The 26,371-nt window shown below is 42.1% G+C and overlaps 1 protein-coding gene across 1 annotated transcript in view; it reads right to left on the bottom strand.

Annotated features, from left to right (window-relative positions):
- Positions 1–815: 815 nt before the first annotated feature.
- FAS (Fas cell surface death receptor) overlaps positions 816–26,371 on the bottom strand; it is a 69,389-nt gene continuing 43,833 nt past the window's right edge. Inside the window, exons 2-9 of the mRNA XM_030204825.1 lie at positions 20,863–21,028; positions 13,738–13,875; positions 8,972–9,086; positions 7,712–7,773; positions 4,981–5,046; positions 4,813–4,880; positions 4,692–4,713; positions 816–2,160 (exon numbers count right to left, since the gene is read on the bottom strand). Of these exons, the coding sequence (XP_030060685.1) occupies positions 1,799–2,160; positions 4,692–4,713; positions 4,813–4,880; positions 4,981–5,046; positions 7,712–7,773; positions 8,972–9,086; positions 13,738–13,875; positions 20,863–21,028 (999 nt within the window). The 3' untranslated portion in view covers positions 816–1,798. The remainder of the gene's footprint in view (positions 2,161–4,691; positions 4,714–4,812; positions 4,881–4,980; positions 5,047–7,711; positions 7,774–8,971; positions 9,087–13,737; positions 13,876–20,862; positions 21,029–26,371) is intronic.

Consider the following 26,371-nt stretch of genomic DNA (forward strand, 5'->3'; position numbering starts at 1 on the left):
ATTAGAGGGCATAGGATGAAGGTGAAATCTAAGGAAATACTTCTTTATGGAAAGAGTGGTGGATGTGTGGAACAGTCTTCCAGTGGAGATGGTGGAGACTAGTGGAATAGCTAGGATAGAATGGGCCCCAGGCAGAACAATTACGATGGGCCCCTATAACGCCATCTCTCCCAAGGTACTGGGGACTGTTTGGGGGAGGGGGAACCTTTAGAGCTCCAGGACCCAAACCTTGTCAAAAACAACACATTCCAGACCTCTATAGAAAACCTGTCACAATAAAGCAGAACTATGTCCAAGATTCAAATAGAAACAACTCTACCTTTCAAAAGGCAACACCCTATAATACTTCCTGCAGGTAAAACAGAACAAGTTAGTCTGCTACAGATCCCTACACAGAAACTAAACACTGGCAGAATATTTCACAGAGACTACATGCTAGCAGAATATCGCATCTTGGTCATATGTGCAAAACGCAGACAGACACTGAACAAATAGGAAACAAGGGACCACTGACAGGAATAGAACTGGAAAGTCAGACTCTCCATATGTACAGTGATACTACACAAAAATAAATTGAAAAGCAAGATATCAGAGATGCACAATTCCCAAAGCAGGCAATTAAATATGGAAGGGGCATTTCAATATGATGTCTAAATCCAATTTTGGACATTTTGGGAAAACCGTCCAAAAATCCAGTAGCAAACATGGCCATTTTCAAATCAGAAAAAATGTCCAACTTTTTGTCTCGAAAATGGTCATTTGCTAGATGTTTTTGTGCTCAGTATGTCTATCTTTTTTTCCTGCCAGTAGGAGATTGTAGCCACAAGTGGAGCTACATGGGTGGTGGCAGGTAGGCAGGCCAAAGCCAGGCTTAGCTCTAATCTGAATCCTTTTTGTCTAGGTTATTTGTTTGAGCTAATGGTGCAATTGTTATGAACATTTTTCTTTTTGTTGTCCATACTTGAACCACTAACTATTTAGACTTATGCTGATGGATGAGGAGCTTTGATTTGGACTGTTTTGGGATCTGCAAGGACTCGGACTAAGTTTACTCCAAGTTATGGCGATGGCCCATCCGACATTTGGTCTGTGCTTACCGGTGGACGGTGTGCACAACTGGAGACTTGGCCCAAGCAGACGGGTGGGCGGCGAAATGAGAGGAAACTTGGCCTATGTCCCAAAGTTTCAAGTATTGGAAATGCTTTCCTGGCATCTCAGCAGTCCTTTAGAGGCCACAAGGACAAATTCAGTCCACAAGATGGAGTTGCAGGTCTTGTTTTCAAGCTGTAAGCAAAGCCCTTATGGCTTATTTAGCTCCTATTTATCAGGGTCACTCAAAGGTAGAGCTCCACTGCTACGCCCTGGAAATCCACTGGCTTCGGGGCAGTTTTTATAACTAAGAAGCCATGCAGTGTCACATTAAAGGAAGAGGTATTAATTAAAATTAGGTTCTATCTACTGTGTAAACATTAACTAGATGATGGCACCTTTGGCAACAGAGATGCCACCTCTAGACCAGCATTAATTCTTAGGCTCTTTTTGGCCAATATCTAAGGCTTTAGTTAAGAGATGATAACAGTTCTTCCTTGACCTTCTGAATGAAAAAGAGCCAGTAATACATTCCCAATTATTGAATACAACTGATAAAGGTCCAACTATGGGAACTGGGATGGAAAACAATCCATATGACTAAACAAAATTGCATTTCAAATGTAGCCTATTTATAATTTCATACTACCTTGAAATGCATAATTAAAATTTCTGTTTTGTATCTCCTGCTTCCGGATTGTGCATTTCTTCAAAACTCTTCTTCCATGTTCTGGAGCTCCCTTTCATTTCTGTCCTCAAATGGTATACTGGAAGAATCCACATTCTCTTGACCACTGGAAATAGATACAGTTCCTTTGATATCATCGACAAGAATATTTAATTTTAATGTTCTCAAATTGCTGATTAATGTGCGATATGCTCCTGTCTTTCCATGGCTCTGATACCACCTCTCCAGTAATTTGAACTTCTGCTCCTCTTCTTGGTTTTGATTGTTATTAAGAATTGCATCTATCTCGGGTTCTCTGAAGCCATTCTTTCGAACAAATTTCAGCATCTCTTCCTTCTTGAATTTCTCAGATATCTCAGAGAGATGAGGTTGTAAGTCAACATCTATAGAAAGAAAAGACACAAATACTGTTATACACATGCATGACACCAGTGTCTCATCTGCTTCAAGTGTAAATAGCTGCCTGCCTTCCAAAAACAACAGATGCTATTTTTGTATCAACTTTTCAAACTCAACTCAGAACCAGCTATTCAAAATCAAGAAAAAGCTGTACAGCATACTGCGTTTTATTAACATCTGTTTTGAAATTAGAAACCATACAGATTTCACCAATTATACAGATTCACAAATTTCCCTAAACACAAAAAGGTGAGCTTTTAGCATGAGTTGAGCATCCAACCTATCCAGCTGAACTTTGGACAGCTACATTTAAGGCAGTTGTCAGCCCAAATCTGAAAATTACCCTAAATGTAGATGGTCAAAACTTGCCTTTTTTTTGTTCCGTACTTAGGTCAATCACGTAGCTGCCTTGTGCTGAAAACTATCCAAGGAAGGATAACTTTGTAGCAGACCACAGGTACGTACATGAGGAATAATAAGAGCCAATATTCAAAGCAATTGAACCGGCCAGAGACAGTTCCCGTCCGGTGAAATTGCTTGTTTGGGGCTAACCACTCATATTTAGTGGCACTTAACCGGTTAGCGCGCTGAAAATGTCCAGTTAGCGCTCAACTCAGAACCGGCTATTCTAAGGGCATTCCAGAAGTGGAGTCAGCACTTGGCCGGTTAAGTAACCGCATAAATATGATTGCATAACAGTCAGTTCTATCTTTATGCGGTTCACTGTAGCTGGTTAAGTGCGGAATATCGCACTTAGCTGGCTATAGTTTCACTGGCTTTGGAAACCCAAAAATTCAGGGGTCCTTTTACTAAGGTGCACTGAAAAATGGCCTGCGGTAGTATAGGTGCTTGTTTTGGGCACACGAAGATCCATATTTCAGATCACCTTCAAAAAAATGCCTGTTTAAAATTTTTGCTGATAATGGATGGGCGGCAAAATCAAAATTGGCGCGCATCCATTTTGGGTCTGAGACCTTACCGCCAGCTATTGACCTAGAGATAAAGTTTCATGTGGTAACCAGGCGGTAATGACCTACGTGCGTCAAATGCCTCTTGGCGCGTGTCCTATATGTGCATCCGAAAATAAAATGTATCTTTCGGCTTCGCATATCGGACTTGTGCCAAAAATGAAACTGGCACAAGAGCCACATGGTAGCCGGGCAGTAACTCCATTTCGGCGTGCATTGGGTGCATGTAGATGCTTATGTGGCTTAGTAAAAGGGGCCCGAGTATAACGTGCCAGTTGATTAGCGCTTCTATGCCCAATCTCCACCTACTCCCAGAAATATATATTTTTTTAAATTAGTAATGTGCAGGTTAGCGTGTATAAACAGGAAAAATACTGCAAAAAGCATTTATGCAGTAACTTGTTTCTGCATATTAACCGCACATTAATGGCTTAACGCCCTTTAGTAAAAGGTCCCCTTATGATTAAAATAAAATGGCATCAAAAATCCAAGGGCATCAATTTATTTTGAGGTTGAAAAGGTAGCCAAGATGTTGCAACTCAAAGCCGAAAGCTAAAAGGAAGTATATAATAAGGCATTCTTTCTATGCATTTTTTCTTTGAAATCTAGTATTTTACAGCAATGGCAAATGTCCAAACATCATTTACCCAGTAAATTGGTACTCTGAAACCCAGTTCTTACCTGGCTTCAAATATCCATGAAGGATGAACAGCACATGTACTTCTAAGCAAGTAACAGGTTGGCAGTTTCAAAGCTGTGAACAGTCCCTCAAATTCTATAAATGACGTCTTAAGTAGTGCACACTAATTTGGCAACACGGTCAAATAATGTGTGCACAACTTAGTTGATTAACAAGACATTTACACAAACAACTTTGGTGTATTCTATAACGTGGTGTGCGTAAATTCTAATGTGCACAGTTGAAAAGGGGGCGTGGCCATGGGCTTGGAATGGGCAGCTTGTGGGCATTTCAGAAAACTATGCGCACTATTATAGAATACACCCAATCTGCGCCTAACTTAGGTGCAGGTATTTAGGCCTGCTTTTAGGTGGCCTAAATGGGTGCACCTAAACCTTAGGTGCAAGAATGGTGCATGAGCGTATTCTATAAACAACATCTAACTTTAGGCGTAGTTTATAGAATCCCGCTAGCCGCATGGTTTTATGGCGCCAAGTTTTAAAGGTGCCGTATACAGAATTTCCCCCACTAGTTCAAGGAAAAAAGTAACCACAGAAAAACGCAGGTGCAAATTCTGTGGCTACATTTTCTCAGGATAGTTTTCAAAAAGAAAAAGTATTTTTGTATTTTTCAATTAAAAACCGGCATAAAGAACTTTAGTAAAAGTCCCCACTGACTTTGCATTCATGTGGGTACTTCTGAAATCTTTCCCCAATATGTCTGGCTTCTCCTATATTTATTTTCTTTTCCTTTTAAATTTGACATTCTTCACTTTCCAAGTTCTCTCAATCGCCTCAGAATGTGACAACATCTTTAACTGAATATGATCAGAAACGTTATGAGAAGATACATAGATGCAATTTCATACCATCAGGCAGAAGCTCAACTTCCTAAGGAAAGAGAGAGAACATATCAGAGAATCAGTAATGGCAAAATACTATGGGTGCATTGTGCACAAACTTCTGATGGCAGAATGATAAACTATTTACTTCTGGATTTGTATCATTTCTGTGTCTGGAGGTGTCTTCTGTAATACTGTGTTTATTCCTGTAAATACCTGTGAAACAATGCAAAACACATGGTTTCACAAACTGTGTTTCTGCTACTCTGTCCACTCATAACTAAGACACCAGATACCATGCAAAAATTGAACTTACAGATAACGCCAAGGATTATTACTATGAGGATCACAGGCACAGCTATCCAACCCAAGTTTCTTCCTTCTGTAAAACAAAGTGTCGCTTGTTTTTATTCAAGAACAACATGTTCACTTAAGATTCCAAAAGTCTTCTCATCCTTGCACTTTTTTCACATTCTGTTGTCCAAAAAACAATACAATTCAAAATACGATAGCAGGAGTTTGTTTCACTAATCTACACAACATACTCTACACTTTCTACATAAAAGAATAATGAATGAAACAACCTAAAAAGTCATTTTAATTTATTGCACTGTACTTCGTTCTGAAATATGTACGTAAGTGAATAATCAACCAGAATGATAAACTACACTAATTAAGAATAAGAAAGCAAAAAGCCCTGACTACACAAGTCTTCACACCCTTGACTCTAAATTTGCTGGAAGGTATTTTCAGATCAGTAACAGCCAGGAATGGTTTAGGTGTAGCCTCCAATGTCTGAAGCAGAAACAGGAAAAAAAGTCTCTATGGAAATCCAAGGAACACCAGGCGAAGAGGATGACACAATGACTTCCACATGAGGAGTAGTGACTCAAAGTAACTTTATTAAAGCACAAGGATGAGACCCGACATGGGGCTGTGTTTCAGCAGGTACAGTCACTGCTTCAGGAATCACAAAAAAAACTATACATAAAAAATGCATAAAATACATATATATTGAAAATGTCAATCAAATCAAAGTCATACAACATAATTAAAAAACAATATTGTTACTTTAAGTCACTACTCCTCATGTGGACGTCATCGTGTCATCGTCTACTTCTCTGGTGTTCCTTAGGTGTAGCCTCCATCAGCTTTTGCTCATTCTTCTTGGCAGAATTGCTCAAGCTCTTTCACGTTTTTGGACCAATGATTGAAAACGTTGTAAAGTGAGTTAAGCCACTGATTCCCATGGCTTATACCGCTACTGAGGTCCTATTCCTCCATTATAATATAGTATAAATAGTGTGGGTGTATATGTATAAAGATTTAAACTAAAAATATCAAAAGGGAACTGGTTCCATTCAATAACTGTACTTATAAATACAGAACACAGTTATCAATATATAAATCAGAGTTCTTCCAGACAAGGAGGAAAACGCCTCAAAACAAGCCCCTCCCACAGATGTAAATGGGATAAGGGCTACAAATTCATCATCACAGGCGCTCCAAAAACCTCCTAATTTTAAAATATTTTTTGAAAAAGTTTTTTTTCTTAATACTAAACAACAAAAGTGCTCTGCCAGGTAAGCTGTAAAGTTTTACTTAACTTCGGCAGGCTGCAAACTGTCTCCTCCCAGACCGTGATTCAACTGTGGTCAACGGGTCCCGTTTCACATTGCGCTGCTTCAGGACCACAGCAATTCAATCAACCAATTCAACGGTCATATGTCCACCTCGCTTGTCCGGTGATTGTGATTAGGAGGTTTTTGGAGCGCCTGTGATGATGAATTTGTAGCCCTTATCCCATTTACATCTGTGGGAGGGGCTTGTTTTTGAGGCGTTTTCCTCCTTGTCTGGAAGAACTCTGACTTATATATTGATAACTGTGTTCTGTATTTATATGTATAAAGATTTGTCATTATTTTAAAAATTACAAAAAAGAAAAAGTTCTTTCTTGTCCCTCACTGAGGTGTGTGGTTGGTTCTCTTTTTTAAGTTTGGGGACATTTTCATTCTCCTGTTGTATGATTTTGAGCAGTTTAACACCAGCCATAGAGCTGGCATAACTGCTAACATGTAAATGTGTTAAAGATGCATATTTACTGTCTAGGTTATGCTGCTGCTGGTTATGCCAGTCCTGCCCCTCAGAAAAAAGAATTCCACATGAAAAAGAGCACAAGACCAGTAGAGCCAGAAGCAGTGCAGCCTACACAGCAGCTATGCACCTTTATATCATTTTTTTGTTTCACCAGGAAGCAGTGAAGCTGGGGGGGAGGGGGAAGGTAAGGAAGACGCTAGACCAAGGGAGATAAGTGAAGAGAGGGAAGGAAGCTGCTTGACCAGTAAAGGGGAGAGGAGAAAAACAAGATGCTGGACCAGAATGGGTCCTGCACTCAGGGTCTCTTTTATCTATGTGCCTTCTGTAAATCCATTTGTGCCCAATGTTCCCATAATAAGCCACCATATGGGAACGTTGGGCACTAATGGGTTAAGTTGGGCCTGGGACAGCTGCCCCTTTGACCATACGTAAAAGTGACCCTGACTTAAGCCTTGCCTGTCCACTGCTCTAGTCTGTACTTACGTGTTGCCTGATCTTTTTGTTTTCCTGCTACTCTCTTGATCACGAGTCCCTGTTGCTTCTTGTTTTTTTTTTTTTTATCCAGACTTGGCTTTTGCTATGGCCTGCTCTGGTTTCCAAAGCGACCATCCTTTAAGCAGCCATCCTTTTGTGAGTGTGTTCAGTTGTAACTGCCTTCGTGACAACATTTTTATTGTGTCCGATACCGCACCAAGTGCCAACCTTCTGCAGCCAGATCTCGGTGGCCGCCAGCAGCCAACAGCACCTGAGGAGGAGGACAGTTGCTTCAGGGTGACAACCACATTGTCCTCATTTGGGTGCTCGGGGTCTCCTATACTTTGACTTTCTTGCCTTATCCCTGAGCTTTGGTCAGTTCCTCATCCCAGAGTCTCTCTTCCTACTGATGAAAATCATCTCCTGCTTTTATCATGTCATATACCAGCAGAAGCAAAGCAAAGTGGAAAAGTTACCTTTAACTTTACAGACAGTATTGTGGGTAGGTGTGCATTCATGTTCAACTCCATTTTCACATCTTGGAGAAAAATGTAAAAGATATATATATATATATTTAGAAAAGATTATCTTCTGTTAAGAAATTCTGAATTATAGCTATCCATTTTTAGAATATATAGAATAAATAGTTGCAAATATTTTTCCAACAGTTTATGTGCACCAGAATTCCATTTCTTGGCAGAAGTAAACTCTAAGTAATAATCAGTTATGTACTCAAATCTCAGACCACTATGAGTTGACAAGCTGCCCTTGTAAAAGTTTTGTGTGTCAGTAATTAGGTAATACCTATAGTACCTTACCTTGTGCAACTACTGAAAAGGCATGAGCTAAATACAAGAAATAAATACTCTGTAAGAAAAACAAGTATTAAACAAAGATGGTTCAAAATACATAAAGGAAAATTGTATAACTGGGCATGTGCATTTACCCTTTGAACATGTGAATTTAGAGCAGGAGGTTCTCAACCCAATCCTGTAGACACACCTAGCCAATCAAGTTTTCAGGATACCCACAATGAATATGCATGAGATAAATCTGTATACAATGGAGGCAATGCATGCATATTTATCTCACCCTTAAGAAAAGTCCCTCTCTAACTTGCCTGGCCCACCTTAAGAGCACTGATCCCGCCCCTGGAGAGGTGGAGTCAATACCTAGACGTTTAAGAGCATGCTAATCTTTTGTGCATGCTAAAAACGCTAATGTGCCCTTTTGTGTTGCATAGTAAACAGGGCCCCAAGTTTCAATGCTACATAATCTGGAACTCCTTCTCTCACAGAAATGCATTTGGACATATTTTTTGATGGGAGGTGGGGATTATTTCTTTTTGTCTCATTTTCCAAACTTGTATCTTTTTACTGGTTTTTTTTTCCCCTCATGCCAAGTTTCATCCCACTCCGTTAAGTTTTCCAAGAATTAATTTGACCCCAGACAGACAAACCAACATTCTTAATTCCTTTTGTATAAGTTTTTCAACTTCCATTAGGTTGGAAATAAAAAGTAAATAAAGATAAGTGGATAACCCTGAAACCCATGCCTGACAATATTCAGAAGTTTACTACAACTTTAATATTAAAAGCAGATGAGCATTTGTTTGGAAAGTTCCCTTTCTGGAATCCACTGGAAGTAAACTGAATCTATATCCTCCTTATGAGCTTCCTATGTAATAAATAGACGGCTATATGTGTTTAGCGCTTAAAACTGCAGTTCTTACTTACTTATCACATGGTTGACAGTGTCTATGACATTCCGCAGTGGAGTTGCAGAAATAGCTCTTCATACATTGGCATTTTGTATTCTGAACTTCAGTACAGTTTTCGAACACTTCCAAGCCTGAAATGCAAAATCAATAGTACGGAATCTTTAATTAGTTCCGAAGCAATTGTTGTAATAACGGGCCTCCTTTGGACATATTCAAATGAAGTTATATATTCACTGGCTGCTGGTGAATGTATAACCTCACTCTCCGTGTATTTTTCTTTTTAAAGATCAAACAAATAGCAACTGACCAAATGACCCAATGCTATCCATATAATATGGGCCCAGATTTGGAGTGGAGCAAAGGCAGGCTTTGAAATGATCTGAGTATATTCAGCTACCTTCTGGATAGTGCCAGTGCAGATAATACAAAATTATTCAAAGTTGTTAAATCACAGGCAAGCTGTGAGAAATTGCAGGAGAACCATACAAAACAGAGACAACAGCAGATGAAATTTAATGTGCACAAGTGAATGAAACGGGCGCTAGCAAGGTTTCGTGCCCCCCCTCCCTCCCTACCTCCCTCTCTCCCTCCCTCTCTCCCTGTCTGCCGTCCGAGTTCCAGCCCCCCTCCCCTCCGAGTTCCATGGCCTCCTCCCTCCCTCTGTCCCTCTCTGTCGTCCGAGTTCCAGCCCCCCTCCCTCCCTCCGTCTCCTCCGAGTTCCAGGCCCCCCTCCCCTTCGTGTTGCAGGGGCCCCCCTCCCCTGCTCTTCAAATTACACGGCCCCCTCCCCTTCAAGCTGCAAGACACCCCCTGCCCTTCAAGTTGCAAGATGCCCCCCTCCCAAGTTGCAGGACGCCCCCCCCCCTCCTTCCCTCCACTCCCCTCCGAGTTCCACGTCCCCCTCCCCCCCGGCCTCCTTCCCTCGAAGTGTAAGCAGGACCTGTCCTCCGGCAGCCCCTCGCCTTTTGATATTAGAAATTCACTACCATATACAGATGAGGAGGTGGGTGTATAATTCTCGCTGAATTAATACACGAATCAGTGAGTGACACCACTGAGGTTTGTGGTATAGTTAGTGACTTTGGGATATCAGTTGTTTTGATATTTAGAGTATTAAAGTAAGCACATAAATTAAGATAATTTATAATCCATATGCATACTTCATGATTCTGCCTGTGTTCTACCCAAACTGCGACCCAGCAAGGCCTACAGTAAAAATACACAAATCCATAAGAGCAATTTAAATACTTATATTGCCACACACACACACAAAAATTACTTTATAAAAATTACCCCCTAGGAGTCACCACCCAGGAAAAGGATCTAGGCATCATCAAGGACAATACATTGAAATCCTTCACTCAAGGTACAGTGTTGGTCATAAGTACATAAGTAATGCCACACTGGGAAAAGACCAAGGGTCCATCGAGCCCAGCATCCTGTCAATGACAGCGGCCAATCCAGGCCAAGGGCACCTGGCAAGCTTCCCAAACGTACAAACATTCTATACATGTTATTCCCGGAATTGTAGATTGTTCCCAAGTCCATTTAGTAGCGGTTTATGGACTTGTCCTTTAGGAAACCATCTAACCCCTTTTTAAACTCTGCCAAGCTAACCGCCTTCACCACGTTCTCCGGCAACAAATTCCAGAGTTTAATTATGCATTGGGTGAAGAAACATTTTCTCCGATTTATTTTAAATTTACTACACTGTAGTTTCATCGCATGCCCCCTAGTCCTAGTATTTTTGGAAAGCGTGAACAGACGCTTCACATCCACCTGTTCCACTCCACTCATTATTTTATATACCTCTATCATGTCTCCCCTCAGCCGTCTCTTCTCCAAGCTGAAAAGCCCTAGCCTCCTTAGTATTTCTTCATAGGGAAGTCGTCCCATCCCCACTATCATTTTAGTCGCCCTTCGCTGCACCTTTTCCAATTCCACTATCCTTATTTTCGAAAGAGAAAAACGCCTATAGTGCGACCTAAATCGGGAGATAGACGTTTATCTCGCAAAGGCGCCCAAATCGGTATAATCGAAAGCCGATTTTGGGCGTTTCCAACTGCACTCCATCGCGGAAATGAATAAAGTTGACGGGGGCGTGTCGGAGGCGTGGTGGAGGCGGAACTGGGGCGTGGTTATCAGACAAGGAGAGATGGGCGTCTTTAGCTGATAATCGAAAAAAAGGCGTTTTTACCGCGATTTTGGGTCACTTTTTTTGGACCCTTTTTTTTCACAAACAAGTCCCAAAAAAGTGCTCCAACTGCCCAGATGACCACTGGAGGGAATCGGGGATGACCTCCCCGGACTCCCCCAGTGGTCACTAACCCCCTCCCACCAAAAAAACCCCACTTTAAAAACTTTTTTTCCAGCCTGTATGCCAGCCTCAAATGCCGTACCCACCTCCATGACAACAGAATGTGTTCTATCCTGTGACAGCCTTTCCCTGGGTCAGATGTGGCTCTCGGGTGCACTACAGGGTCACATCAGCATTGCATTGTGGTGGGTGTAGGGTATTGGGCTCCGTGATTTCATTAGCTTGTGTTACAGTCTTACGATGTTGGTAGTTGGCAGGCTCTTCTCCCATGGTGCTTTTCCCCCTGCCTACTGGGTCAGAGTGTGCCCTGTTGTGTTTCCTGTTGTAGTCCATGCAGCAGTGGCCATTTTTGTAAGCCAGTTTTAGTTCCCTTTCCCGTGTTAGCCACGTTACAGAACTTAGTTCTTCCCTTGAATGTGGCTGAAAGAGGGCATTGTACAGCATTCTGCCAGCTCTGACCTACTGCTCATCTCAGTACCAGGGAGACTCGTTGCCAGTGGGGCACAACCTCTGATCTTCAGATAACTGTGAGTAAACACGGTTATTCCAATAAAGGACGTTTTCGGAGAGATTAGTCTTCAGGTGTCAACTGGTGTGCCAATGTTATACAGCAGCAACAAGTCCTAGAGGCCTGCGTGTATGCAGGTCTCTGGAGCACTTTTAGTGGGTACCGCCGTGCACTTCAGCCAGGTGGCCCCAGGCCCATCCCCCCCCCCACCTGTAACACTTGTGCTGGTAAATGGGAGGCCTCCAAAACCCACTGTACCAACATGTTGGTGCCCCCTTCACCCCTAAGAGCTATGGTAGTGTTGTACATTTGTGGGTAATGGGTTTTGGGGGAGGGGGGTTGGGTGCTCAGCACCCGTGGTAAGGGAGCTATGCATGTGGGAGCGTTGTCTGAAGTCCACCGCACTGGCCTCTAGGGTGCCCAGTTGGTGTCCTGGCATGTCAGGGGGGCGAGTGTACTATGAATCGTGGCCCCTCCCACGACCAAATGGCTCAGATTAGGACGTTTTTGAGCTGGGCATTTTTAGTTTCCATTATCGCTACAAAAAAACAAACGCCCAGCTCAAAAACGTCCATTTTTTCGAAAATACGGTTCGGCCCGCCCCTTCACGGACCCGTTCTCGGAGATAAACGCCCATGGAGATAGGCGTTTCCGTTCGATTATGCCCCTCTATATCTTTCTTGAGATGTGGCGACCAGAATTGAACACAATACTCAAGGTGCGGTCGCACCATGGAGCGATATAACGGCATTATAACATCCTCACACCTGTTTTCCATACCTTTCCTAATAATTCCCAACATTCTATTCACTTTCCAAGCATCAGCAGCACACTGAGCAGAAGGTTTCAGTGTATTATCGACGATGACACCCAGATCCCTTTCTTGGTAATAAAAGCAAAACAGAATGTTAAGAATTGTTAGGTTATCAATAGAAATCAAACAAAATAAAACATGGAAAAGAAAATAAGAGGATACCTTTTTTATTGGACATAACTTAATACATTTCTTGATTAGCTTTCGAAGGTTGCCCTTCTTCCTCAGATCGGAAATAAGCAAATGAGGTAGCAGATAGTATATATGAGAGAAACATCAAAGCATTACTTTGACTGTCTGACAGAGTGGGAGGGTGGGGGTATGCATGGAGACATCAAAGCATTTCATTGATATTCTAACAGAATGGGTGTTGGTAGGTGAGAGGAGGGTAATAAACAGAGAAATAAACAGAGAAATACAGCTTTATGTTTTATAATGATTTAGAAAACCCAGATCCCCATGCATACCCCTACCCTCCCACTCTGTCAGACAGTCAAAGTAATGCTTTGATGTTTCTCTTATATATACTATCTGCTACCTCATTTGCTTATTTCCGATCTGAGGAAGAAGGGCAACCTTCGAAAGCTAATCAAGAAATGTATTAAGTTATGTCCAATAAAAAAGGTATCATCTTATTTTCTTTTCCATATTTTATTTTGTTTGATTTCTATTGATAACCTTTAAGAGTGGACTAACACGGCTACCACACCTCTCTACTTAAGAATTGTTAGGAAAGGGATGCAGAATAAAACAGAGAATATCATATTGAATACTGCCTGCAATTCTGGTTACATCTCAAGATACAGTGAAATTAGAAAAGATGCAAAGAAAGTTGACCAAAATGATAAAGGGGATGAACCAACCCCCTGTTAAGGAAAGACTAAAGTGGTCAGGGCTGTTTAAGCTTGGAGATATGACCGAGGTCTATAAATCATGAAAGAGTGGAACAGGTCAACGCTCTGGAGTTTAAAATTCAAATTCACATGGGTCCAGGTCAGAAATATATTGAGTTAGTCCAAGAAATAGTATCACCTGCAGTTCATACAGGTTGCTTCCAAAATGCCTTCCAACTCTTTCTTAGTTTATACTATCCATCAATACTAGTATGTGTTCTGGGACTGATAATGGTTTTTGAAAACAAACCTTGTCCATGGTCACAGGAACTGCACCGTTCGCACCGTATTAAATGATTTGGATGGTCCATGTACTCTTTCCCTCTTATGCATGGTTGACAATCTGGTTCACCATGGGCCTCCACACAACTTGAATTTAAATATGTGCCTATAAAATTATATGTTTAAAAAATTAGACAGCATACCATTATGATCAAAGACAATTCATTATAAGAAATCTCTATTTTAAAACTAGGGCTCATATATTTATTTTTCCTACATAATGTATTTCAACACCTATGTGTTTAGCTCCGAATAATGAAAATAAATCTATTCTATCATATTTCTACATAATACTCCAGTTCAGGCCATATTAAGCCATCAGGATCTGAACCACTGATCTAGATCGAACAAGCACTTCAATCCTTTACCAGGATAGAATAACAACAGGATCAACTAATTTATATATTCTAGGTATATTCAATAAGAATATTAAAGAATACAAATCGGCAAATCAGTTTTCACCGATAATCGTTTTAATTCTGAATTATCTATATTTAGAGTATTCAAATTTTGAAAACTCTGACTACATAACCGGTTTCAGTAGTCATGGGAGGTCATTTTTGAAGCTAGCTTGCATAAAGTACAAATTTAGAAAGCCACTATTTGCACATGTATATCCCCCAGGATACAGGGATTTAAGGGGGGCATAGCAGAGGTGTGACTTGGGCATGCCACAAAAATAGGCATGTATATTTGATAAAAACATGGGCATCAGCTTTTGCACCTGCCTCAAAGCACATACAAACACCAGCTCCCAATTCAGATTTCAGATCTAAATCAAGGGGTCGTGCAAAACCAAATACCCCCCCCCCCCCCCCACCCCCCGAAAAAAAATCTCCTGATATTATACATACCTACTGGACCTCTCCCAACATCTGTAGTAAAAGTCTGCACCTTCTGCTCCCCCCACCCTCCAGCTCTTACCACCACTATTACTACTACTACACTGTACAAAAATACATACGAGACAGCCACTGTAATGGTATCAGTTTAAATTATCAGGATTATTGATTATGCTGAATCAGATATACCAATATAAAAGTGCAGCTTTTAAAAGATTTATTGAAACTGCATTTCAATACCTTCTTTCCCCTTTTTCCTGGGACCCTCTGACAGCAGGGCCAGTCAATTACAAACCCTTAACAGAGACAAAAGCTGGCTGGGAGGGTCACCAAGACATCTCTAGAGAACAAAACACTGAAGCAGACAGAGTCTGGGAAGGTATAACTCCAGCTATTGACTCAGAATGAAAGAATAAACAGGAAGCCATAAACCACTTGCCACAGAGGACTCAGTGCTCCGCCCCCTTCAGATAAGACTTCAGCACATGTAAAGACAAAGGGCTGATGGCATGTGACCCCTTGCAAACTACAATACCCAAGATCCTCTGCAAGCTTCAATGTCCAGGACTCGGGGAACATTATAAAAAGCCTGGAAACAGCCCAGCTCTCTCTCTCTTGGGACCTGCCTCCTCTTGGGACCTGCTGCTCTCTTTGGGATCTGCTGATGCCTTGCTCCTGACCATGTGCTCATCAATCAGCTGGACCACAGCATGCTTGTAACAAGGACTGTAAGTTAACCTATAACCTTAAGATTTGGACCTGTTACTTTGTTCTATTTTATGCACAAATTCTCTAAGATCCTTTTAAAAGCTATCACTCGTTTGCAATAAATAAACCCTTTTGAAGCTAACAATATAGTCTCTTTGTGTTCTGAGTATATGGTACCTTTTAAAGTTATACTGATAGCGTATGGTCACTTTTAAAATTTAGTGCCATACTCTGAGTACATACTTTTAAATCTTGCAGTACCTGCTAGTGAAATTACAAGCATATAGCATTTAATTCCTTGTATTCTTGCAATTGTAAATCATTCTTACCTTGTAGGTAAGTGGTGGAGAAATTTTAGCGAGTGCTCTTAAAATATTCCCCTGCTCCTTGTTCTTAAATATCATATTAGGACTGTGACAATTTTGTAACATTTTTAATGGATATTAAGAACATTTAAATTATTTCCGGTAACACCACTGCTTGACAGAGCTTACAATCTATTCTTACTGGGGGCTTCCCTGGTATTCGATGGTCCTGCCCCATTAGTGCTGGGTGCAAAATGATGCCTCTGACCACCTAGCACCCATTATTTGATAGCATGAACCCAGCAGTACTGTAAGACTATCGCTAGAGGTTCAAAGGCGCCATTTTATATCTGAGCGCAAATGGAGCACAAGCATCGAGGGATCACACCTCTCCTCCACCGAAGACACACAGGAGACCCCTGTTAAGAGCCAGAAGTTCAGGAAGATTGGGGAGTAACTTGATCCCACCACTGGCCCTTTAACAGACAACAGGCCTGACTTGGGGCCCACTACCCCCTGGATTCTATATATGGTGCCCAAAGTAGAACGCCAATCCAAGATGCAACTTAATTGGCTAACGAGTCATTAATGAGCAATAACAAAGTTAACCAATTATTGACATTAATTGGCACCATGCATGCTATTCTATAACGCTGGACGCCCAAATCCCATAGCATGCAACCCAAAAGGGGACATAGCCACTGGAGGGGCATGGGAGGGTGTGTGCCCTTTATAGAATGGTGCTTAGCAGCGATTATTTCTGGCACCAAATTTTTTAAGATCCAAAAGGAAAACAGGAGAAATTATTAAATAAACAAATGGCAAAAAATACATAATATGAGTACCTTTTGCATTTTTTATATTTTAATATATTTTTTTATTTTTTTCTATTATGTGTTCATATTAATACCCCTGTTTACTAAGCCATGTGTCAATGCAAACATAGCCCATTCAAAGTGAATGGGTTGTGTCGGCATTAGCGCACCACAGCCACTAGCGTGGCTTTGTAAACAGGGGGTATGTATTTTTTAGCATATTTTTAAACACATGGTAAAAAATATATAATATGAATACACAAAAGAAAAAAATACAAAAAATCAAAAAATATATATAAGGTGTAAAAGGGTAAAAACTGTACAACAGGCATGGACACTGTTCAAAAATACTATCCTGGAGGCCCAGGTCAAACATATTCTGCGAATTAGAAAAGAAAGACGGAAGTCCAAAAGACAGCCAGCATGGTTGAAAAGTGAGGTGAAGGAAGCTAATAGGGCTAAAAGAAACGCCTTCAGAAAATGGAAGAAGGAACCATCTGAAAATAACAAGAAGCAGCATAAGGAGTGTCAAAGCAAATGCAAGGCGCAGATAAAGAAGGCCAAGAGGGATTACGAAAAAAAGATAGCATTAGAGGCAAAAAAACATAGCAAAAAATTTTTTGGTATATTAAAAGCAGGAAGCCGGCAAAAGAATCGGTTGGGCCGCTGGATGACCGAGGGGTAAAAGGGGCGATCAAGGAAGATAAAGACGTAGCGAAGAGATTGAATGAATTCTTTGCTTCGGTCTTCACCGAGGAAGATTTGGGTAGGATACCAGTGTCGGAAATGGTATTTCAAGCGGACGAGTCGGAGAAACTTACTGATTTCACGGTAAACCTGGAGGACGTAATGGGGCAGTTCAGCAAACTGAAGAGTAGCAAATCTCCTGGACCGGATGGTATTCATCCTAGAGTACTGACAGAACTGAAAAATGAGCTTGCAGAGCTACTGTTAGTGATATGCAATTTATCCTTAAAATCGAGCGTGGTACCGGAAGATTGGAGGGTGGCCAATGTAACACCAATTTTTTTAAAAGGTTCCAGGGGAGATCCGGGAAATTATAGACCGGTGAGTCTGACGTCGGTGCCGGGGAAAATGGTAGAGGCTATTATCAAAAACAAAATTACAGAGCTCATCCAAGGACATGGATTACTGAGACCAAGTCGGCATGGCTTTTGTGTGGGGAAATCTTGCCTGACCAATTTGCTTCAATTCTTTGAAGGAGTAAACAAACATGTGGACAAAGGGGAGCCGGTTGATATTGTGTATCTGGATTTTCAAAAGGCGTTTGACAAGGTACCTCATGAAAGGCTACAGAGGAAATTGGAGGGTCATGGGATAGGAGGAAATGTCCTATTGTGGATTAAAAACTGGTTGAAGGATAGGAAACAAAGAGTGGGGTTAAATGGGCAGTATTCACAATGGAGAAGGGTAGTTAGTGGGGTTCCTCAGGGGTCTATGCTAGGACTGCTGATTTTTAATATATTTATAAATGATTTAGAGATGGGAGTAACTAGTGAGGTAATTAAATTTGCTGATGACACAAAGTTATTCAAAGTTGTTAACTCACGACAGGATTGTGAAAAATTACAGAAGGACCTTACGAGACTGGGAGACTGGGCGGCTAAATGGCAGATGACATTTAATGTGAGCAAGTGCAAGGTGATGCGTGTGGGAAAAAAGAACCTGAATTATAGCTACATCATGCAAGGTTCCACGTTTGGAGTTATGGACCAAGAAAGGGATTTGGGTGTTGTCGTCGATAATACACTGAAACCTTCTGCTCAGTGTGCTGCTGCAGCTAGGAAAGCGAATAGAATGTTGGGTATTATTAGGAAAGGTATGGAAAACAGGTGTGAGGAAGTTATAATACTGTTGTATCGCTCCATGGTGCGACCGCACCTTGAGTATTGTGTTCAATTCTGGTCGCCGCATCTCAAGAAAGATATAGAATTGAAAAAGATGCAGCGAAGGACAACTAAAATGATAGCGGGGATGGGACGACTTCCCTATGAAGAAAGACTAAGGAGGCTAGGGCTTTTCAGCTTGGAGAAGAGACGGCTGAGGGGAGAAATGATAGAGGTATATAAAATAATGAGTGGAGTGGAACAGGTGGATGTGAAGCGTCTGTTCAAGCTTTCCAAAAATACTAGGACTAGGGGGCATGCGATGAAACTACAGTGTAGTAAATTTAAAACAATTCGGAGAAAATTTTTCTTCACCCAACGCATAATTAAACTCTGGAATTTGTTGCCGGAGAACGTGGTGAAGGCGGTTAGCTTGGCAGAGTTTAAAAAGGGGTTAGACGGTTTCCTAAAGGACAAGTCCATAAACCGCTACTAAATGGACTTGGGAAAAATCCACAATACCAGAAATAACATGTATAGAATGTTTGTACGTTTGGGAAGCTTGCCAGGTGCCCTTGGCCTGGATTGGCTGCTGTCGTGGACAGGATGCTGGGCTCGATGGACCCTTGGTCTTTTCCTAGTGTGGCATTACTTATACACTTATATATTACGTATTTTTTTACCATGTGTTTAACAATTTAAAAACATTTTATATATGTTTTTATACAGTCTTGGGACACCAGAGGCAGGCGGCAATTCTGCCGAAACACGGACCCTTGACGAGTTTTACTTTTGTTGCCTTAATGAAGATTGTGCATTTACTACTCCCGTCTTCAGAGTCATAAGTCACCCTTTACTTTGTGTTGTATCTACCAAAGTTTAAGAGCCATTTATAGAATTCCCCCCCATATGTGTTGCTGCAGCCAGAAACCTGTGATGTTTTTGGCTGTAACAATGCTCACTGAACAGCCTGGGTTGCTCTCTTTATCTTGAGTTCTTTTTCTTTTAGAATGGCTGCTCTCATTGGAAGTGTTGAAGTGTCTGCAAATACCCTTGTATTTGTCAGAGTCTAGTATTTTACAAAAGACTCCACATCCTCCACAGGGGAAATTGAGTACAACTCAACCTCGACATCTCTAAAATGGGCTTTATAATGTTTTGAAGTCAAAAGGTTGCCCATTTTATATGAAAAACAAAACATTCAAAATGACTAAAGCTCATTTGTCTTATTTTCCTTCTCAGTGCCAATGAGGCAAGAGCAGAAAGGGAGCACTCCTGCCCAATCCCACTACAGTAACAAGTACTACTTCCAGGTAAATCCCAGGAGTGGTGGGGACTGGAGGAAGGATGGGTTGGGGACAGGTGAGCAGAGTGGATAGGAATCAAGGCAGGGGAGGGAATTTGCAAGCCAGGTAGGCTTGAGGTGGGATTGGGATTGGTAAAGAGTGGAAATTTGCAAGAAGGATTAGCCCGGGGGGGGAAGATTGGAATTGGGGGAAGGAGGTGTTTGAATGTAGCACCGGTTTGGGGGGGGGGGGGGGAGTTTCCAAGAAGGATCAGCCATGAAGGGTTTGTGGGGGGGGGGGGGGGGGGATCTGACAGATCCCCTTCTGGGGACCCCACATAAGTGCAGGCAGCTGGCTCCGGGTCAATCATGCCCGGATATTCAATACTGATGCCTAGACATGGCCCAGCATTGAATATTTGGCTCTAATTTGGCTGTCAGCAATTAGTGCTTAAAAAAACTCTTGACTGCTATCGGTTGAATATTACCCCCATAGGGGGGATTCTATATATGGTGCCTAAAAAATATGCGGGGAAAACATTTTTGCCTGAGCATATTCTATAAGCGGCACCTAGATTTAGGCGCAGTATATAAAATATGCATAGTTGATATCCCAGTGCCTAAAACTATGTGCATCCATTTACACCAACGAAAATATGGAGTAAATCCCGGAGTGTAGATTTGGACACAGAGGGCCATATTCTATAACTACGTGCGTAAATTTCAGAACACCCTCGAAATGCCCATAACCATGCCCCTTTTTGTCTGTGCGCGTTAGAAGTTAGGCACAGTGCATTATAAAATAAGCTTAGTGAGTTGTGCAGGTAAATTCTAATTATTGCTAATTAGTGCTCGTTATTGCTTATTAAGTGCTGTTATCAACACTATTTAGCTTGTTAAGCCAATTAAGTTATGAGCGTTCTTATAGAATCCGCCTGGATTTTGGCGTTGATTTCTAGCTGCACTATATAGAATCCATGGGATTGAGTATTAACCTTGTTCTATGTAAAGGCTGTGCCAGGTTCTGTTCACTAAGGATTCGCTGAAACATACAAACACAATTGTATTGCCTATGTATATTCTAACTTATGGCTTGATAATAGACTGTAATTATATTTGTCAAACTTTCTGAAACCCGATGTAATATACAGAGTGATATGATTTCGAATTTAATTCTCATAGATCTACTTTATGGCAAACATTTTTAATATGCAGTATCATTTTTATTCTCCTGTCTTCCATAATCTATTCTTTTATCAAACATACATAAAAATATAGCTGAGAAACCTACCTTTGTGGCACATTTTGCAACAGTGGCTGCCCGCAAAATATTCATCTTGAGGGCATTCAATGTTTCTTTTAAAAATCCTCCTTTTCAGACCGGCCTGTCTGGAAGTGTTTTTTGTCAACAATGCATCATGGCTTTCAGAGGTAGACTGAACAATGGTTAGAGCTAACTGCAAGTTAAAAAAAAAAAATTTTAATAAAGGTCAATGATTTAATAAACACAGACTGATATTTTGCCCACTATAAGTTTTAATATCAGTCATCCAGGAAAGTTAAATCTATCACAGAATTTAGATCAAATCATCCATTCCTCCCACTCTACACTACAATCAACATCCTTCTTTCCATAGCTGTACACTCAATCTGCCACATGTGGCCTAAGGTACATAGAGGAGGCCTACAGGGACGTTGTAGAGAAGTCCCACCTCCAGTCTGGCAGCCCCTATACTGCCATGGTGGAGGGAGGTCTTTTAAAAGGAGAGTATCACCCCAGTGCAGCTGGAAGTAATCCTGTAGCCAGGACCAGCCCAGCATGGGATGCAATATCCTCTCACAACGAGAATGTGTCTCCAGGAGTTTCTGCTCAGGAGGGAAGGGTTAGGATGGCTGTTGCAGTGGCGTAGCCAGACCTGAGATTTTGGGTGGGCCCAGAGCTAATATGGGTGGGCACGCACTGTCTATATAAGTTTGAGTAGCGTCTCTTGGGATCCTACAAAATAATGCCTTAGAATTCACTTGATGCCCAACAGCTACCCTGCATCAGTATAACCACATACATACTTAATGGAAAAATTGATATTTTTAAATATAATTACATTATCCCACAATCTCTCCACTGCAAAATGCTATACACAAACTTGTGCAAAAACACACTCATATCCTTACTAAACCATAACAGCACTAATTCCAAGGACAGGACGAGCTACAACCTTATGCTTGAAAAGGCAGAACTGTAATTACACTAGGCTCTAAAACACCAATACACTACTTCGTGAAAAAAAAAAAGCAAAACAAAAAGGGCTGCAAATACTACATGCTAGCAGAATACTGCACCTTGATCACACATGAAAAACACATGACACAACAGACATGACACAAGGAACTAGAAATCAAAAAATATGAAGCCAAAATACTGAACTGGAAAGTTAACTCAAGAAGTCAGACTCAGCATGCAGCAATACCAGAAAAATTGAAACTTACATGCAAAATATCACAGATTCACATTTCCAAAAGCTGACATATTCCAATTAATAAATTCTGAATAAAATACTTTTTTCTACCTTTGCTGTCTGATCATTTAGTTTTTCTATTCGCTTTGGTCCCAGTGTCTTCTGTTTTATGCAGTGTCTTCTTTCCATCTGATATTTTTTCTCTCATCATGTCCACCATCTCCTGTGTCCTATGTGTCCTGTCTACCATCTGTAGCCCTGTCCCTATCCTTCCTCGAGTTTTAGTATCTGCCCTCAACATGTTCCAAACCAGCCCTTAAACTCAGCAGTTTCCCTCCATCCATATCCAGCATTTCTCCTTACTCCCCTCCATCCATGTGATTCTACTTCCTGTCTTCCCTCCCTCCATCCTTGTCCAACATTTTTCCTTCTCTTGCCTGCCCTCCACTCCATCCATGTCCAGCATTTCTCCTCTCTTCCCTCCCCTCCATCCATGCGCATCTCCTCCCTGACTTCTCTCCCTTCCCTCCATCCATCCAGCAACTCTCCATTCTCTCCTGCTCTCTCCTCCATCCACCCATATCCAGCAAATGTCCTCTGTCCTCTGCATTCATCCATCCATGTTCAGCAATTCTCCTCTCTCCTCTGCCCTCCCCTCCATCCATCCATACCCAGCAAATTTCCTCTCTCCCCTTTCCCCTCCATCCATCCATGTCCAGCAATTCTCCTCCTTCCCCTGCCCTCCGCGCCGTCCAGCAATTCTCCTCTCTCCTCTGCCCTCCCCTCCATCCATCCATCTCCAGCCAATTTCCTCTCTCCCCTTTTCCCTCCATCCATCCATGTCCAGGAATTCTCCTCCTTCCCCTGCCCTCTGCTCCGTCCAGCAACTCTCCATTCTCCCCTGCCCTCTCCTCCATCCATCTCCAGCCAATTTCCTCTCTCCCCTTTTCCCTCCATCTAGCCATGTCCAGCAATTCTCCTCCTTCCCCTTCCCCTGCCCTCCGCTCCGTCCAGCAACTCTCCATTCTCCCCTGCCCTCTTCTCCATCCATCCATCTCCAGCCAATTTCCTCTCTCCCCTTTTCCCTCCACCTAGCCATGTCCAGCAATTCTCCTCCTTCCCCTTCCCCTGCCCTCCGCTCCGTCCAGCAACTCTCCATTCTCCCCTGCCTTCTCCTCCATCCATCTCCAGCAAATTTCCTCTCTCCCTTGCCCCCTCCATCAATCCCTGTTGTCTGGCAATTCTCCTCTCTCCCCTGCCCATCCTGTTTATTTTAATCCCCTTCCCCATTTTATCTGACATCTCCCCTGCCCCCCCCCTCAAAAGAACGACAAAGTGGATGCAGCAGCTCACAGGTTTGCTTGCCCTGTGTTTTGAGCGAACGGCGATGGCTGCGCGGAAGAGTGGAAACCAAATCGCTTCTTTCTGGCTGGCTCACTTCCACTCCCGAAGTTGCAGCTTAAAAGCAGCAAGCAGCAAGCCAGTCTCGACTCCGTCCTTCGCTTCCTGCCCTCTCTCTGTGCCGTCCCGCCTTCCTCTGATGTCATTTCCTTTCAGGCAGGCGGGATGCTGAGAGGGCAGGAAGCGAAGGACGCGGAGTCGAGACTGGCTCGCTGCTTGCTGCTTTTACGTCCGCTGGCCGCTGCGGGCAAAAAAACGAAGTCATTTTCGTCGTGGTAGGTGAGGGTCCCAAAAGACTGGGCGGGCCCAGGCCGAGATTGGGCACCCATAGCTACGCCCCTGGGCTGTTGTAGTTGGTGATTTGATTATTAGGCATATAGATAGCAGGGTGGCTGGTGGACGTGAGGATCACCTGGTCACTTGCCTGCCTGGTGCGAAGGTGGCAGACCTCACGCGTCACCTAGATAGGATTTTAGACAGTGCTGTGGAGGAGCCGGCTGTCTTGGTACATATAGGTACCAATGATATAGGAAAATGTGGGAGAGAGGTTCTGGAAGCCAAATTTAGGGTCTTAGGTAGAAAGCTCAAATCCAGAACCTCTAGGATAGCATTTTCCAAAGTGCTCCCCATTCCACGCACAAGGCCCAAGAGACAGGCAGAGCTTTGGAGTCTCAATGCGTGGATGAGGCGATGGTGCGGGGAGGAGGGTTTTAGATTTGTAAGGAACTGGGCAACATTCTGGGGAAGAGGGAACCTATTCTGGAATGATGGGCTCTACCTTAACCAGGGTGTGACCAGGCTGCTGGCATCTGCATTTAAAAAGGAGATAGAGCAGCTTTTAAACTAGAACCTGGGGGAAGGCTGAAAGTTGTTCCACAATGCATGGTTCAGAACAAGGTATCTTTCAAAGATATCTCACCAAAACAGGGAAGATAGGGTATCCCGGTAGCGAGGTTGCAATACAGACCATAGTAGATCTGGTGTCTTTAAATAAAAAGCAAACAAAAGATTGCAAATTAACACTGTCAACTGCTAAGATGTAAATAGGAACAACAAACAGTTTGAAATGTCTATATGTGAATGCCAGAAGCCTAAGAAATAGGATGGGAGAATTAGAATATATTGCACTAAATACAAAATTAGATATAATAGGCATCTCTGAGGCCTGGTGGAAGGACGATAACAAGTGAGACATTGTCATACCAGGGTACAAATTATATTGTAGTGATAGGGTGAATCAAATTGGTGGAGGGTAGCATTGTATGTTAAGGAAGGCATTGAATCAAATAGACTGAAAATTCTGCAGGAAACAAAACATATCTTGGAATCCCTGGGGATTGAATTTCCAAGTGTAAAGGGGAAAAGGATAGTGATAGGAGTGTACTACTGTCCACCTGGCTAGGATGAACAGACAGATGTAGAAATGTTATCAGAAATTAGGGAGGCTAAGAAACATGGCAACGCAATAATGGGTGATTTCAGTTATCCTGATATTGACTGGGTAAATGTAACATCAGGGCATGCTAGGGAGGTAAAATTCCTTAATGAAAACAAGGACTGCTTTATGGAGAAGCTGGTACAGTTGCCAACAAGAGGAGGAAAAATTCTAGATCTAGTCCTTACTGGAGCACATGATCTGCTGCAGGAGGTAATGGCGCTGGGGTCGCTTGATAACAGTGATCATAATATGATCAGATTTGATATCGGCTTTGGAGTAAGTACACACAGGAAATCCAATACGTTAGATTTAACTTTCAAAAAGGAGCCTATGATAAAACGGTGGAAAAAAATAAAAGAGGAGCAGCTGCGAAGGTCAAAAATTTACATCAGGCATGGATGCTGTTCAAAAATATCATCCTGGAAGCCCAGGCCAAATATATTCTGTGTATTAAAAAAGGAGGAAGAAAAACCAAACGATAGCCAACATGGTTAAAAAGTGAGTTGAAGGAAGCTATTCGCGCTAACAGAAAATCCTTCAGAAAATAGAAGAAGGATCCAAGTGAATGGAGGAGTGGCCTAGTGGTTAGGGTGGTGGACTTTGGTCCTGAGGAACTGAGTTCAATTCCCACTTCAGGCACAGGCAGCTCCTTGTGACTCTGGGCAAGTCACTTAACCCTCCATTGCCCCATATAAGCCACATTGAGCCTGCCATGAGTGGGAAAGCACGGGATACAAATGTAACAAAAACAACAACAAAAAATAACAGCATAAGGAATGGCAAGTCAAATGCAAAGCGCTGACAAGGAAGGCAAAGAGGGACTTTGAAAAAAAAAAAAAAAGACTGTATTGGAAGCAAAAAACATAGTAAAAAGTTTTTTTTAAAGCATATTAAAAGCAAGAAGCCGGCAAAAGAATCAGTTGGACTGATAGATGACCAAGAGATAAAAGGGGCACTCTGGGAGGACAAAGCTATAGCAGAAAGATTAAATTAATTCTTTGCTTTGGTCTTCACCAAGGAATGGTCTGTGTGAGTTTTGGAAAAGTGCTCTTCAATTACAAGGACTTTCATCTGAGAAAGACCCCTTCCTAAAAAAAATAACCAGAGGTCTCCCAGTCTGAAACCATCATCTACCAAAGCCAAACTTTAGCTTTCTAGGAATTTAAAGTGTGCTTTTAGGGTCTCAGAGACCCTCCTCCTGACCCCAAGGATTAACACATGGCTTCTGTCCACTTCATCCATGCCGATAAGATATGCAAACCCTGACCACCTGACCAACCCCTTAAAAAAAGTTTTAGAGATCTTCATCAGCAGGAGGCAGCTGGGCAAGATTTATGAAATTTTGAGAGAGATGACTTGAGACTGGAGGTGAATAGAAATGGAAGAAATACAGGAGTTCAGCTGCCCATTTTGGTTTTTTATGGTAGGTGGGGCAGAAGATTCCACATGACTGAATGATTGATTTAACACTGCAGAGACGCACTTTCATATCTGGAGCTACATTA

This window comes from Microcaecilia unicolor, chromosome 5 (assembly GCF_901765095.1).
Source record: "Microcaecilia unicolor chromosome 5, aMicUni1.1, whole genome shotgun sequence".
NCBI lineage: Eukaryota > Metazoa > Chordata > Amphibia > Gymnophiona > Siphonopidae > Microcaecilia > Microcaecilia unicolor.